Raw genomic sequence first — 15,879 nt, forward strand, 5'->3', positions numbered from 1 at the left:
AATTTGATGTATGTACGTATGTACACCTATATATTCAATTTTAAAACATGTTTCCGTTCTATAAAGATATGTAATTCAATTTATTAAAAACAAAAATATGAAAAGCTTACAATTAAATTACCTGAAGAACCACAATACCACATTTAACAATATCTGCAAAAGCAAAATTTCATCGTTGTGTTGTTTTTGTTTTAAAATTATATTTTCTAGAACAAATAATAAAACAGTATAAATAATTTTTCGAATTACATATAAATTTTTCGGATAATATTTCTAAAGAATAAAGTTTTTATCCTGTTTGCAATACATACCTTTTTTAATTTAGTAAATGTTTGTGGCATGTAATTAATTAAATATTGTAGACCCTCTAGACACGTTAAATAATTTCCGTTTTATTTACGACTCTATCACAAAAATTAAAAACATCCGAGCCATCCTATATAACCCCTCATAATCAATAACATTCCGTTAGAAAATATGTGTGCCAATTTTTGCGTGACATTTAAAACGTAAACCTTGTCCGAGCGTATGATTCTAAGTGATTAATATGTCGAACTATGACAAACATTGACCGATTTCAATATACTTAATAAAAATGAATTTCCATTTTGGGATAGGTGATTTAAAACAAACAAAAGGTTAAATAATGTTGGCTGTCGATTTGAGAGACGTAAAGGAAGGAAAGAAAAATACTCGAAACTGTAATTGGATTTGTCCCTTATCAAAAATTAACAATATTATCCACATTAGCAAACAAGCAGTTGTGGGAGAACCCGGTGTTGAATGTTCACTTGTTGCTGTATCGATTGTTTGCGAGTACGATTCTCCGGCGAAATTGTAACAGTACGGATCTTCATCGAAAACGGCGCTCCCTCTTCTTCACATAAATATTTCACGCTTTATTACATATTCTGCAGCCAGCTAGGGCTAGCAGGTTGAAGCGCCATCATTGAATTAGACTTTCACTCGGTTTTAATTTGTAAGTGCCAAAACATTTAGATATATTTCGAAAGTTTATATTATTTTCTTTTATTTTCCACATTTTAATGAAGTTTAAAACTTTTCTAATTTTTTTTACCGGTTCTTTGTGAAAATGAAAGAGAAAGTCTTGGAAATTACAGCGATTCCGATTATCTACCGATTATTTTGTTTATTCAAGTTATTTTGTTTAATTAACTTTGGATAAGTTTGTGGTGAAATGTGTCGGAAGTCGGAGTGTTTATGAAAAGTGGATCTATCGATTTCTTGAAATTTATTACATGTTCTGAAGCTTTTTCATAAAAAAAAATCACTCATTTTCCGATGTCTGTGTAAAAATATTTGAGCTTTAAATCTAACATTATTTTGCATTTTTATTGAATGTATGCTTCAAAGCGTATTTTATTTTGTTGGCTGAAGGTTTTAAACTGATGGATGTCCCTGTTTATGGCTCTTTTTTGTAGCTGTCAAAGGGCGGTGATTTTTTCTGTGTAAGCTTTTAGGGAATACATTACTCTGAATAAAACTAAGTGTTTCAGTTTGAAAAAGCAAATACATATAGGTATGTCATGCCACAGCCATCGCCACTGTTGTCACTTTCCACGATGTTTTTTGTATGAAAGAGTGGAGCTTCTTGTTCATTTGTTTTTCTAGATAATTCCTTTTTTTATTTTTTTTTATTCGTAATAAAAAAAACTGTTAATAACAAAATTGTTTGATTTGTGAATTTAATAAACATAAAAAAAATAAAATTCATAGTTGGTCGATGATTTTGAAATTTGATATACGGGCCTAGATGTTGACTGTAAACAACTTTTCTTAATAACTTTTTTCGTATTTGCCACACAAAGGGCAGTTTACATTATAGAAAAATAGTTTTTTTTTAATTTCCATGGCATACTTGATTTTTCAAAACTAAAATTATGTTAGAAATTAGTCTTTAACCAAGCAGGGCTGCCCTCACAAAATTAAAATTTGCCTGAATTTTTTTTTTTATCTTTTACAAGAGTCGTTTCAGATGGAACACACTGTATATGAAAAGGCCATATTTTTGCATTAGCGCTGTTTGAAGCACAAATGACCGAAGCGAGAGAGTGTTGAATGTCGATTGCTACATACAACAAAGATATTCAAATTGTATTATTTTTGGTTAACCGATTCTTGCCAGATATTTTCGTGTGATATTTCGCAGCACCCTGTTGTTTACTTAGATTAAGGCAACTTTAATTTGGGTTTGAAGAAACACCAGCTTTGTGTGCAGATAAAGGCGTCAGTTTACATTTTATTTCTGTCAGTTACATTTCTGCAATTTGTATACCTAATTATTTATCAGTGCTTGTGGAATTGGCATAAAAATTTTCCACATCAACAGTCATTATGATGAAGCGAGATGAAATAAAACGGAACTGGTGGCAACAAGTAAAATGTAACATTAACGTTGTCTCGTTTTATCGGAATTTTAACGGAATTATGATTTCGCGAATGACGCGGCGGCGTGTCGAATACCGTGAATAGCTTTGCACAATTTTCTTGATATTTGCATGGTACGCGCGCCTCGCTGAATATATTAAATAGGAAGGTTTGAATTGTCGCGCTCAAGCAAATTGTTCGTATTCAAGACCCCAAACCGCATCCGATTTATGTGTGCTTGAAGCTATACAGTGACTCATCATTCGCTTATAGTTTAAAAAAGATTTGTAGCTTTCAGTGTCAAACATAATAAGAGATATCGTATAATACATATGTGGGGATGCTATGAAAGACGATTCAATCTATTATTGTTTTCGAAAATGTTAAAATGCATAAACATTCCAACTTTGTAATGAAATGAAAACATCTTCAATTCATCACAGACGACTCTTAGATTAGAAAATCAAATCGGCAATTCGTTGTGTGTAAACTAACTTACCTATTATTTCAGGTCGCTAGGCAAACCAATTTACATACTCATAAAGTAAGATCGAGAATCTAAAGAAAGGAATTTCAATCTCCCAATTTTATAAAACACTCTGTATGGGTGTTTGTGTTTTTTATTGACATTGAGTACCTACGTAATATTACAGTTTTGTGGCAATAGCTTGTAAAAAAAACTTTACTTTTTACTAAAAATTTTAAGTTATTGTTATTATTATTATAGTTATTTATTCCACGAATTTGAGTGTAAATCGGACAATTTATTTCACGAGTGGATTTTTAAATCACGAGTGTTAATGAATGGTTTCTCATCCACGAGGTGGAATAAATGGATTTACACAGACGAGTTGAATACAACATTTTATTCTTGGGATTATACTCAACAGCGCTTAAATTGTTTTAAAACTGTTAAAAATAATCTGACGTTTCGTATTGAGAAATGCCTAACAGTTGTCAAAACTTCCTTACATAGGAGAAAAACCGTAAATTTTGACAGTGTCGAAGATTAAAAATATTTTTTTATATTAATGTGCAACCTATTGGTTTTATTTAATACTCTATTAAAAATCAATAAACTGATTTTTCTAATTTTTCATTAACACAATCATATTTATCAAAAATTTAAATTAACGCTATAAGTAAAACAACAAACAAAAATCTAAAAACCACTAAAAAATTATAGTATTTCTTGAACATTTATATCACCTATTTGTTTTTTGCAACAACATTAAAAGAAAATTGTAATGGCAGTTTTCATACCTTGAGGCCAAACTAAGCTCGAATTTTTGTTCTTTCGCCAAACTGTGTAATCACTTTTTCCTCTATTACAAATACAAATTGGCAATTCTGTTCCGGGAATTGGATAAGGATTAGGTTGATGTCAATTTTTAGCTGAAAAGTGGTGCGACAATACGAAAATGTGGCACGGAATATCAATTTTTTGTGCATTTACAAGAAACGAAAAGTTTTATAAAAACCACGAAGCATCCAGCTCGGAGAATTGTACAATTGCGTGTTTTTTCAGATCAATCAGAAACACGAGGGGAAGTCAACATTCGGCTTTGGTAGCTGTCGTAAGAAAAAGGTGAGTATTATGAGAACACACAATGCTTTTGTGTGGATCTTAACGAACATCCTGTTATTTTATATTTGAGTCCACGTTCTTTAATCATGGATTTTTTTTTCAGTTTATTTGAAAAAGATGATGTTGCTATTATGGCGCTATTGGACTCCGGATTTAATAGGGTAAAAGAACTTAATACTAACTACAGTTAAAGTCAGTAATACATGCGAGAAACTAGTTATTAATAGTTATTAAAGCGAGATTTTAACAGACGTTTGTTAGTGTATTGTAGAGAATACGAATTTAATCTGGATGGTCAACGAGATCATCCAACTGAAACACAGTGATATCCAGCCTATGGCCCAACACGCGACCTGCCAGTCCGTATATGCAGCTCTGGATAAATGCAAAGACGTCGTCATTATAACCGACGATAGTTATAGATGTCAGGTAATGAAAACTTTCCTTTGCAATGATGAAACTTGTACTTAAAATGTGATTACCAGTACGCAAACCGATCCTGTGAAAAATATCTGAATATAAAGCCCGACGAAATTTTGGGCAAGACGCTTCAAGAGCAGTTAGCCTACGACGCTCTTCAGATAACAACAATGGGATCATCGTTGCATAGAGGTCGAGAATGGAATGGAGCTCTCACGTTGAAGAAAAAAAGCAACGAACCCATTTTAACCTCTTGCAGGGCTGTGCCCATTTCATGTGCTGGACGGTAAGTTATGAGGTGAAATAGGAAAGTAGGAATAAAAGTGGTGTAAATGCAGAATACCGACACATTTCGTGATGGTTTTGGACACTTCGCATTCGTACGACGGGATAGGACAATCAAGGGGAAGTCTCCCGTCGGTTAGAAGGGGGTCGACAGATGTGAGGAGTGTCGGGAGTGATAACATGAGGAGGACATCCTTGGCGAAAATGCCTCTGGAAGCTCCTATCACGAAGGTAGGATTTTTTTATTCGCACTTAGATATGTGTTGTGTTTTTTTTTCAGAAAAGTAACTTATGTAAACATTTGTTAAAAAAATTCTATCCCTCAAAAAAATTGGATATTTATTTTTTAACATTTAACATTTTTAATGTCTACTTAAAGTTACTGATGATCTTTGGTATGTTTTTTCATAATTATTTAGTAAAGGTACAAAAATGTCGCCAATAAAAGCCACAAATAACGTTAAATATTAGTTACCATTAGGATACAGCTTTTTTGTTTAATCTTCTAACAAATAAATAGTCAAAGTGCAAATTTTAAACTCCGATAATTTTGAAATTTTTGTAGATAGAATTTTTTAACATTTTTCCCATCTGGTTCTTGGTATCTTACTTTACATGATTTAACACATAAACATATTAAAAAAACAAGTGTTACAAACACTCTCATTGTGGTACGAGTGTTACAAATGCACAAGTATCACAATGAGAGGTTGTAACACACGTTTTTTTTACAATTGAGCGCTTTTTAAATTGAATTTATTATATTTTACAGTTTTTTACATTTGGCGTATGTGGTAGGTACCTAAATTGCTCAAAAATAGCTTAAATTATATTAGTTTCGGTGAAATATGTTGAACTGTAACAATTTCTCACTTAAGAACGACAGTCTATGGCCAGTGATGACCAAAATATTACACAAAATGTCGCCAAAAAACAGTGTCACAAAATTGCATCCTATGCAACTGTTTTCAGTTAAACAAAATGCTCATAGCGACAACAAAATAGAAAAAAAATTGTGTGGTTTTAGTTAGGTCAGACGGATAATCGATCAGTTTAATAATGTAACAACTCTACAATTTTTAAAACATTTGGAACGTAATAACAGATAATAATACCTAAAACTGGTACTCCTACTAAATTACTCTTAGTTTACAAAATAATTATGAAAATTTTTATTTTTAAAGTTCTTAACACAAAAGCTTTATAATAAAGTCATTAACATGAGTTTCTTGTCTGATCACAAAATATAGGATGTCATAATGTTAAAAAAAAAAACTAAACGAACTAAGAAAAAACTGATTTTGCTCTATTTTTCATTTTGATTAAAATATAGAACGCTTTATAAAAGAATAATTTCATTTTGGAAGAGAAATGTTCTATGAGTATGACGTAATAATAGAAAAATGTAATTTCCGTTAAAAAGTGCATTCACGTTAATAACAATTTAATTAAAACACATATTTCATTTTAAAGGAATAAAAGTTAAAGCTCAAAATTCATTTATTGTTCAAGTTTGTAGACATTTCAATCCAAAATCACTCTAGTAGGTACTCCCCTGAATGAAACTTTATCGTTTTACAGTTAATCACTCTGATCGATCAAGCGAAAGATACATCTTCGGCGAACCCTCAACTGGTCCAATTACTCGAAAGGGTCGAAGAAATTCTGCATGGTCCCGAATTATACGCACCCCAAGTGAAAGAAGACCGCCACGATGAGCCCATCGTATCGGAGCTGATCTCGGCTTTACTCTCTGTAAGAGCTTACAGCCATTTTAGCTTTGATTTTAGCCTCAATCCACCGATTTCAGAAACAATCTCAGCCTTCCTTGGCTCTGTCTTCGCGAAGAAGCAGTAACGATTCGTCGGTGTATCGACCATCGAAAGGTGGCGTGATTAAAGTCCCCGCACAGCTGAAGGAGCTTCTTGACGAGTCATTATCTTGGGAATTTGACATCTTTCGTTTGGAAGAGTTGACGAAAAAACGACCGTTGCAATACTTGGGAATGAATCTTTTTAATAATTTCGACGTAGCTGCGGTCCTCAATTGTGACGAAAAAGTTCTATATAATTGGCTCATTATTATCGAGGCCAATTATCACGCTGATAATACGTATCACAATTCCACACATGCCGCCGATGTAATGCAGGTAATGTATCGGTTTAGGTGAGATTAATGAGAGAGCGTTAAGATCAAAGGGCTGGCACTCAACTCTTGATGGAAGAAACAGATTCAAGGATTAAAGCACTTCTAGTAACAGAGCATGCTTAAAAAAATAATGAATTCACAATTTATGGTGCAATAAAAGTATGAATGAAGTCTGAAACAGTTTTGATTGGTTTTAAATTAAGGAAGTTTTTTGTTAGAGAAAAAGACGAGAATACGGAAATTTGCTCTTTGTGAAAAGAAAGATTAATTCGTAATCTGCAATAATGAAATTAAATCATTTAATGAACTCGCGTAAATTTCAAACTTTATCTTGCCTCTCTCTATGTTATCAGTAAAAACCAGATTATTCTTTCTCGTAGGCAACGGCGGGATTTCTTGAAAGAGAGAAATTGAAATCGATCATGGACCCACTCGACGAGGCAACAAGTTTAATAGCAGCTGCTGCTCACGATGTTGACCATCCAGGCAAATCTAACGCGTTCTTGTCGAACTCGGACAATCCATTAGCTATATTGTATAACGACATAACCATTTTAGAATCGCACCACGCAGCCCTCATGTTCAAATTAACTTTAGGTTGTTCACCCGTCGACGCTTTTTCGCTTTTTTTCAACATTATTCGTGCATTTTAGGTGACGAAAGAGTGAATGTGTTTAAAAATTTAGATAGGGAAACGTACAAAATCGCAAGACATAATGTCATCGACATGATTCTAGCAACAGAAATGACAAAACATTTTGAGCATCTCGCAAAGTTCGTTAATGTTTTCTGTACGAAAACGTCTAGTAGCGATATCGAGCTCGGCGATCAGGACTATCCGCTTTTGATGCAACCGGAAAATATCACTCTGATCAAGAGGATGATGATAAAATGTTCAGACGTTTCGAATCCGACGAGACCTTTGAGATTGTGCGTCGAGTGGGCGAGGAGGATCGCCGAGGAATATTTCCAGCAGACGGATGAGGAAAAAGAACGTGGCTTGCCGGTGGTCATGCCGATGTTTGACAGAAACACTTGCTCCATTCCCAAATCGCAAATTGGATTTGTCGATTATATCATCAATGACATGTTTGAAGCGTGGAATGGTGAGCTTCGCGTCTCTTGCGCGCTATTTTATGAAAATAATTAATGTTTTTAGCTTTTATCGACATGCCCGATTTAATAACGTACATGCGTCAGAATTACATCAGGTGGAAGGAGTTCGACGAACAAGGTCTTAATACCTTAGCTGATATTAGTAAACTTCAAACTAGTGTACTTATGTGTCCGATGTTTCCTCTAAAATCTTCAAAATCCAACTGATGCAAAATATTTCGTAAGAATAGGAAGAAGATAAGTCGGTTGTTATCCTAATTTGGTAATTTTAGGTCACAATGTTGACGCCAATAAATTGAAGAAATTGCTGCGAAAAAAACTGTGAATGTGAACTAACAAAATGTGCATATCGTGTGTTATTTATATATCTATATATTATACAGTTTATACTATAAATAAAAGTATTGCGTACCTCATTATTTAATGTGCATGCTGGACGTGCATATGTACATGAAATATTTTATTAAATTATTTGTCTTAATTTTAATATATTTTTAGTTAGGATGTGCAATGATGTTCTTACTGTTTTTTATTGACACTGTATTGATGTGTGCAATATAAGGTTTTTAAAAAACATTTTTTTTTTCTAAAAAAACGTCAAGATTTCCTATTTTGCAAAAATATCACAAATTTGACAAAATAGACTCCATAGTATTGGCGAGAAGCTTATAAAAAATGCCATGCCATGGGGCAATAAAATATAGGGTATTGTGTTTGAAAAAATCAACTTATTATCATTTGTAATTTGTCATTTTCTAAAAATCGTAGTAGGCGATGGAACATGGACTCCGAGTTTGCCTTTATCTGTGAAGGTGAGCTAAAGCTTAAGAAATCGACTGGAAAAAAGTTGGTTAAGTAATCTTGAAGGTTCTGAAGTTATGAATTTTGCTGTGTGTCTATGCAAGACGCTTTTTTGACACTACTCGTAAATTGACATAAGCCAAAAACTATTACAGATAAGAAACCGGGTGCGTTATATCGACAATTTATCGGCGAATTAAGAATTGAACAAAAATTAAGGGTTTTCATAAGAAAAACAGAAGTTAGTTGTGTATCTCATTTTGGGACACCTGTATCAAATGGAACAAATTTTGGAATGTGCCTCATTGCCGATCCTACCATTAAAAAACCAAGTCGATAGCTTCGATAGAAAAAAGTTATGGAGCTTGCACGCAACCCTGGGTCACTTTGTATTATACAGGTTATGGGTCTACTATCTTTGTTATTTGCCAATGAATTTTTATGAAATGTAAAATGTAGGTAACTTAGAAGGTAGAGATTTAATTCGTTTTAATAAAAAAAAGCAAGATAAAAAAATAGAATACATATTTTCTCATTTTAAAATTAAGCTAAACTACTATTATATTGTTAAACACTAAAAAAATAACTAAATCTTCTTGTAAGTGGAACCTCTTTCAAGGATAGTTTTTTGCTAATAGCATTTTTTATTGGCGATTAACAATTTGATATAAATTATTTTAGATCCGAAAGTCTTAGTTGAGCCAGCCTGTATTATATTTTAGCATTGTTACTAATAAACAATGTGTCCAATTAAATTTCTGATCAGAGTAGCCAGTGATTTTAAATTTAAGTTGGCAATATTGAAAAATGTAAACAAAAGTTATCACTCCATTGTTTGTTCACTAGTATTACGGACTCGATTACGAATGATCTATACATACAGGATGTTTGCGGATTGTGAGAAAATATTTTAAGCACTAATAGAACTCATCAAAAAATAACAATTTCTGTATTTCTAATTTTTGTCGAAAACATGTCAGTTCTGAGTTAAAATTAAAAATAAGTTGAGGCTGAAAACCCGTCCACGATGTTTATATTCATTTATAAAACAAAAACTACGGAACGTAAAGCGTAAAGACAAAAAAATATCGCTACATTAAGGTAGATCAGTATCAATGTTAGTGGGTCAATACTTGCTTTTATAAAAAATTGCTCGAAATTGGCAATGCACACTTCTTGTACTCTTCGGGCTAGGGAAGCTTGCCTACACAGCCCTTCGAAGCTGTGTATACTAATTCATTAATTGTTTTATGTAAAAAAAAATGTAAAATTTTTAGAGAGAGAATTTTTTTAACATTTTTTCCATGTTCCTGGTATCTTAACTTTCATGGTATTTTTCTCTGGCGTGCGAGTTTTGGCGCACTCTGTGTGTAATTCAAATATTTAGTTGTACATTTTATAATTTTTTTATATATTTTTACAAATTTGTATTTTCAGGGAACGATATTTTTATTGTAGTAATGCTTGGTAACAAGCAAAATATGGGGAAATAAATTTAAAAAACTCTGTTTATAAAATAAAACACATTTCGACATAGGAGAAATTTATTAACAATAGATCAACAAAACCTTAAAAAACAGTGAAAAATTAGTTGGGTTGTTCAACTTTGGGTTGAGACTCCGTAACGGGGGTGACCGTAGCCTTCGCCGGTCCAGTCTGAGTAATCGGCACAACCCTGTCACCGGCGGGTTGTTGGAGCGACTTTTTTGGGGCCGACACCGTTAAAATACCATCGGAAGATAGCGTTGAGACAACATCATTTATGTCGTGCTCTTGAGGCAGCAAATACCTCCTTACGAAATGCCTCGAGATGAATCCATGCTCATCCTGTTTTTCCTCGTGTTTTCCCTCGACGATAATACTGTTTCCGTTGGTTTTGACTGTAATTTCATTAGGGGCGAATTGTTGAACGTCTAGTATGACTTGGAATTTGTCTTTGTCTTGTTGGATGGTCGATCCTGAATCCTGTCGTTGGAGGGCAGTGGAGCGCCATGGTCGGACGTAGTTTCTGAAGAGGGAACTTCTGGGTAAGGAACTGAAGGTGTTGAGGAGGTCGTCTCGGCGGAGACCTAGACCAAATTGCTGGTCTAAAAGACGGGAAGGGCGGGAAAAGTGGAAATCTTCGTCATCCCACCAGTCACGGAAAAGGAGAGGCACCATAGACATCTGCCAAAAATAAAACATTTTTTATCCAATTCAAACAAACAGTCAAATTAATTTTACCTTTAGGTTTTACACTTCTAATTCTCCAACTTTAGTCTTCACTTATGGGATTTAAACTGAACATTCCTTGAACTTGCCCGAATATTTATAGCGACTTTGATGGTAGCCAATCGCAACGTTCATTCTAGAATGCATGAAAACTTCTCTAGAAAATTCCGAAACTCAAAAGCAGTTCGGGATTTAGCAATCGGTTTTAAAATAACCCAGAAAGAGATGGAACGATTTTTGGATTTCCGAAATGACTGAAGGACTATACTCCACAATAGATTAAAATAGATCTGTGAGTAAACACTTCGGTAAGTTTTGGATTTTTTTTACTGTTTTTCATTCTACGGAAGGTATAAATAGAAATGTGATGCGTGATGCATCTTGGCGGCTCTGGCCTAATTTAGCCATTTTAAATCATGAAAAATTACGGAAATTAACTGATTAAATCAAAATCTTTTTGGAATTCAATATGCAGCGTTTCTTTTATTGCAATCAAGGAATTATTTTTAACAATTGCAGAGTTATTTTTGGCAACAACAGCAATTCAATTGGAATTGCTGTTGTTGAATTTGAATTTTTACTTTTCGAATATTTAACTGTAGAAAATATGAATAAAAACGAGAAAAAAATTTGCGATATTAAAGCCATTAAGACAAATGTTGAAAAATAACATATGTTTTCTAGGTATACATAAGATACTGAAATAACTTTAATTTTATTTAACTTTGAAATTTGTGCTTTTAAACAACAAAATTTGTCATGTTCGTCGCCGGAGTACACTTTAAAAAACCAACACATTTTCATTGTTACACTAGGAAAATTCCATATACAGGGTGAGTCATATACAAATATTTCACGGTTGATAATCATTGAGATCTTACTATGGACTGCGTTTGAGTTAAAAATTTTGTTGTCAACATAGGTAGGCAACACATTAAACTCAATGGTGTAATGGGTCTAATGAGAAAAATGTTTTTTTTTTTTGGTTTGCTAACCTCTATGTGTAGTGTTGGGAATTTATTTAATGATGTTAGAAACAACAAATATTTAAACTAAGTACATTTTTACCTACAAATTCAAAGTCAGGACAATATCGAACTTTTTTTTCGCGAGAGAAGGATCAATAATAATCGTACCACCGCCTAATTTGAAGGGACTTACAAAAAGCTTTTGTTGCACGCAGTTTATTATAATACCATTATCAAACGGTATTCTTGTTTATACAGGGTGATTCAGATAAGATAATGAGCCTGACGATCTGGCGATGCAACCCAAAAAACAAATTTCATTTCTTGATCTAATTTTAATTACGATTTGCATTTGCAATCCAAGTTATCTCATGTTGCTCTGACAGTGCAATTTGTGATTTATAAAAAAAATTGTTTGCCTACCTTTAATGTTTCATTCTCTTATTTATTTTGTATTGGGTTTACACCGAAAAGACTTCTCTAATTTCTCTATCATTCCGCCAGAACTGAATCGCACTAATGATCGTTCTCTGCGCTGATGTCAGAGTGATATAAGATAACTTGGATTCAACTTGCAAAAATCCTAATTTAAATTGGATCAAAGGGGTAAATGAAATTTGTTTTTTGAATCACTCCGTATACATACTTAGGTATTTACAATTGTTTAGTTTGCTGTAGGTAGGTACTACCAAGTTAAGATGCGACTTAAAATTACTATTTAAAAATTTCTCGATTCTCAATTTCTTTCTCAATTAATACCGTTTTCATTCTTTTTTTTGTTTAATAATATTTAAAATAACATTATAAAATTTTATGTAATAGTACACTGTTGCGAGATTTATTTAATCTTAATACTCTACTGTGACATGTGCCTTCAGTGCTTTGACAAGCAATTTATGATTGATAAAAAAACTGTTTGCCTACCTTTAATGTTTCATTCGTTCATACATTTTGTACCAACCATGGTCGTTAGCGCTATTTTTGAAAGTAAATAGGTAAGTCAAAATGACATAAACATGACAAGAGTAAGAAATGAGGTTATTAATGTAACGGTTTACATTATGAAAATAACAATACTGCCCGAAATTTTAATTCCGCAAGTGTACATTTTGGCAACATGAGACACGAGTATCTTTTTATGAAAAAATGATTGGGCTTTCAATTTTTGGTATCAAAAAAGGGGGTTAATAACACGAAAAAAAAAGTTGTGACCAAAAAACTGGAAGGGTTCCATTGGCACCGGAAATGTATAGCTTTTACAAGACTTTTGTTCACACTATATCAAAGAGTGTCTTTTTGTTTCTTAACATGCGAAGTTTCATATTAATCGGATAAACGATAACAAAAATATTTTTCGAAAAACAGTTTTTAGCCACACATTTCTGAATCACCCAGTATGTCTATAAAACAACACAAGTTTATTAGATATGCAGCCCGCTTTACTAGTAAAGAACCTTTTGAATTATGTGTTGCATAACTTTTCAATTGACAATTTGACGTAACTAAACGTTTGACATAGTTACTTTTCATTTATTACTAAATTCAAAACAAAAAACAACAGTCAACGAATTGCGATTACCTATAATTTTAATTTGTATGTTTTTAACCGTTAACATCCCGTTTTGAAGGTGAGAAAATAGCGCTTTTACTGTCTCCAATCATGTCCGAAGGAGTCGAACTTATAGCCCTTTTTGAGAAACTTAACGTTAGAACCGGTAAATTAAAGCCCTCTGTTATAAAAGCTTGGTTCGACACAGATTGCAAAGATTTATTACAATGGATTTGTACCTCAATTACGGAAGATTGTTACGTCTCACCACAAGAAGAATGCGAGTAATTTATGTTAACCACAAAAACTAAGGAACACTAAAATCGTGCATTATTGTAGATACTCTCAACTTGAAAATGTTCTAACAGGTGATGAGTTAGTAAAAGGCATTAAATCAATCGAGTCGGAATACCCAGACTTGTTTCAAGTTGAGACAAATGTGTTAGATCAAGAAATTGCCATTGAGATGATTGAGGTGTTGGAGAATCAATTGCAAGATTGTCAACTACAGCTGGACATTAACCTGTTAGGTTTTAACTTAAATAATTTATTTACTTGTCTAATGAAACACATTTTAGACAATTAAAACACAATTTAGCTGTGGAATATTCGGAAGTGTCTTCTCAGTTAATCAAATCACAAGTTGAATTGGAGGATGCACAAGAAAAATGTATGAAGTTGAGTCAGGAACTCGACAAGATTAACAACGAAACGTACACTCAAGTGGCAAAGTATTGTTCGTACTTGTATGATTTTGATCTTGTAAGTAAAAAAAAAAAAACATTTTTGTTATAATACTTAATTTATGATTCTAGGCAGAATATCCGAAATTTATCAATAACGGTGATATAACTCAATTTGAAAACAACTTTGCACATGTTGTTAGCAGAGTTGGCACTTTACATGCTGCTATTAGAGTCGATAATGACCCATCGAGATTGAATGATGGTGCAACGCTTTCAGAAATTAAGAAGCGGTAAATTTTTAAGATTTCGATAATCACTCATTAGTCATTACAAATACATAAAATTTTAGCATATTCAATTCTTGCAAAACATGTCTGGAACTAGAAATGGAAGTGGAAGCCCTGAATTCTGTATTAAAATTTTATGATACTTTTAATATTAACTCTTTGTCATTTCCATTTGATTGGTTAGTAAGTTGTTTAATGTATTATTTTATTGATTAAGCATTTTAGTAACTTTATTCAAATGGAAATTGAAGAAAGTAAAGATTATCAGAAACAAATGATGATAGTTGTGGAGAAGTTGCTATTAAAATATGCTCAATACTGTGTTAATGAACCGTCTTTGAGGTTTTCTAAAAACGAGCTTAACTTACACGTGTAGGTAATTACTAGGCTTTAATCCTCATTTTTTTATTTTCTTCCAGTTCTAGATTAGATAATTTGAATATCCTTGATGAAAGTCTGAAAAAAATGTTGGTTTATTTTAACTTAATGCACAATCTATTTTTACAAGAAAAGATGGACATACAGGATTCCAGTAATTTTATTAAAGCTATGCAAAAAAATAGCCAAGAGAACTTGAAGGAGTGCTATTTTAGAAAGGTGGATTGTATTTCCTTTATTTTCTTTTTAACGAGTTCATGAATTTCAGCAAAAAATGTTAAAACAAATTGAGGAATATGAAAAGTTTTCGGCTGAACCAATAGAAGACAAGTTTAAATTGATCCGTGACTTTCAAATTGTTTTCTCAAAGGATGTGAACACTTTGACGAAAGCTTTACAAGAAAGTACTAAGTTAAAAATTGAAACAACCCAATTGAAAAATAAACATTTTAATTCTGTTCAGCGCTTCAAGGATTGCCTCAAGTCGTAAGTTTAAAAAAAATAACATTTGAAGTGGGTATAACATGTAAGTAAACGATTTAGAAGGAACAACATTGAAACTCTACACAATTTCCTGATTTGTGGGCCAACTTGCCAGATTGTTACAATACCCATCGGTTTGCAAAAGTTACTCTTTCAAGTTGATCAAACGTTAGCCAAGCTTCAATCTGCTTTGAAAATGGCATCAAATAGTGCACGGAAACCAAAGGTAAAAAATATTTCGTTTTTTAGACAATCCTTGATTGACGGTTTTAGGAAATCATCGCAAGAGATAAATGGTTATGTTATCGAAACCAGTTGTGGATGCTTTTTGTTACAGAACCAGAAAAGATGAAACGGTTGCTGTGTCAACTGGGTGAAAATGGAAACCTTGAAAACACTAAACTTTCGCAAACTTTGAAGTTCGAGCAAAATATGGATTCATTCTTATAATTATTATTACATCAAAATAGATTACGTATTTGTTATTTGTACTTTAATAATTTCATCAGAATAAATAACTTATTTTAAATAAGGACTCTTATTTTTGACAGGGGAAATTGATAAATACCTA

General features: G+C 32.7%; 3 protein-coding genes across 11 annotated transcripts in view; 2 read left to right on the forward strand and 1 right to left on the reverse strand.

Moving 5' to 3' along the window:
- LOC123012202 (high affinity cAMP-specific and IBMX-insensitive 3',5'-cyclic phosphodiesterase 8) overlaps positions 1–8,357 on the forward strand; it is a 63,039-nt gene extending 54,682 nt beyond the window's left edge. For all 9 annotated transcript variants that reach the window (XM_044410067.1, XM_044410068.1, XM_044410069.1 and 6 more), the window contains 11 exons: positions 3,917–3,976; positions 4,080–4,137; positions 4,238–4,405; positions 4,462–4,682; positions 4,735–4,912; positions 6,263–6,436; positions 6,492–6,830; positions 7,210–7,426; positions 7,483–7,935; positions 7,989–8,165; positions 8,218–8,357. In XM_044410067.1, coding sequence (XP_044266002.1) covers positions 3,917–3,976; positions 4,080–4,137; positions 4,238–4,405; positions 4,462–4,682; positions 4,735–4,912; positions 6,263–6,436; positions 6,492–6,830; positions 7,210–7,426; positions 7,483–7,935; positions 7,989–8,152 — 2,032 coding nt within the window. In that variant the 3' untranslated portion in view covers positions 8,153–8,165; positions 8,218–8,357. The remainder of the gene's footprint in view (positions 1–3,916; positions 3,977–4,079; positions 4,138–4,237; positions 4,406–4,461; positions 4,683–4,734; positions 4,913–6,262; positions 6,437–6,491; positions 6,831–7,209; positions 7,427–7,482; positions 7,936–7,988; positions 8,166–8,217) is intronic.
- A 1,919-nt stretch (positions 8,358–10,276) lies between these two features.
- LOC123010796 (protein lethal(2)essential for life) lies at positions 10,277–11,112 on the reverse strand. The gene is made up of 2 exons (XM_044407919.1): positions 10,970–11,112; positions 10,277–10,912 (listed from the first exon to the last, which is right to left on the reverse strand). Exon 2 carries the CDS (start codon positions 10,910–10,912, stop codon positions 10,334–10,336), a length of 579 nt encoding a protein of 192 aa, XP_044263854.1. The 5' UTR covers positions 10,970–11,112; the 3' UTR covers positions 10,277–10,333.
- A 2,360-nt stretch (positions 11,113–13,472) lies between these two features.
- On the forward strand, positions 13,473–15,837 carry LOC123010795. The gene is made up of 10 exons (XM_044407918.1): positions 13,473–13,758; positions 13,814–13,999; positions 14,053–14,236; positions 14,290–14,450; positions 14,510–14,626; positions 14,673–14,819; positions 14,867–15,044; positions 15,094–15,311; positions 15,369–15,534; positions 15,582–15,837. The coding sequence occupies exons 1-10, from the start codon at positions 13,586–13,588 to the stop codon at positions 15,756–15,758; spliced, it is 1,707 nt and encodes a 568-aa protein (XP_044263853.1). The 5' UTR covers positions 13,473–13,585; the 3' UTR covers positions 15,759–15,837.
- The last annotated feature ends 42 nt before the right edge of the window (positions 15,838–15,879 follow it).

Source organism: Tribolium madens, unplaced genomic scaffold, assembly GCF_015345945.1.
Source record: "Tribolium madens isolate multiple individuals breed KSU strain unplaced genomic scaffold, Tmad_KSU_1.1 Scaffold_91;HRSCAF=231;Tcas5.2_LG7, whole genome shotgun sequence".
NCBI classification, from domain to species: Eukaryota; Metazoa; Arthropoda; class Insecta; order Coleoptera; family Tenebrionidae; genus Tribolium; species Tribolium madens.

Bases quoted from the DNA above. Each gene is read 5' to 3' on its own strand.
- LOC123010796 (XM_044407919.1), bottom strand. From the start codon at position 10,912: ATGTCTATGGTGCCTCTCCTTTTCCGTGACTGGTGGGATGACGAAGAT.
- LOC123010795 (XM_044407918.1), top strand. From the start codon at position 13,586: ATGTCCGAAGGAGTCGAACTTATAGCCCTTTTTGAGAAACTTAACGTT. The intron at 14,000-14,052 runs GTTAGGTTTTAA...AACACATTTTAG, and splicing joins CTACAGCTGGACATTAACCT to ACAATTAAAACACAATTTAG. The intron at 14,451-14,509 runs GTAAATTTTTAA...ATAAAATTTTAG, and splicing joins CTTTCAGAAATTAAGAAGCG to CATATTCAATTCTTGCAAAA.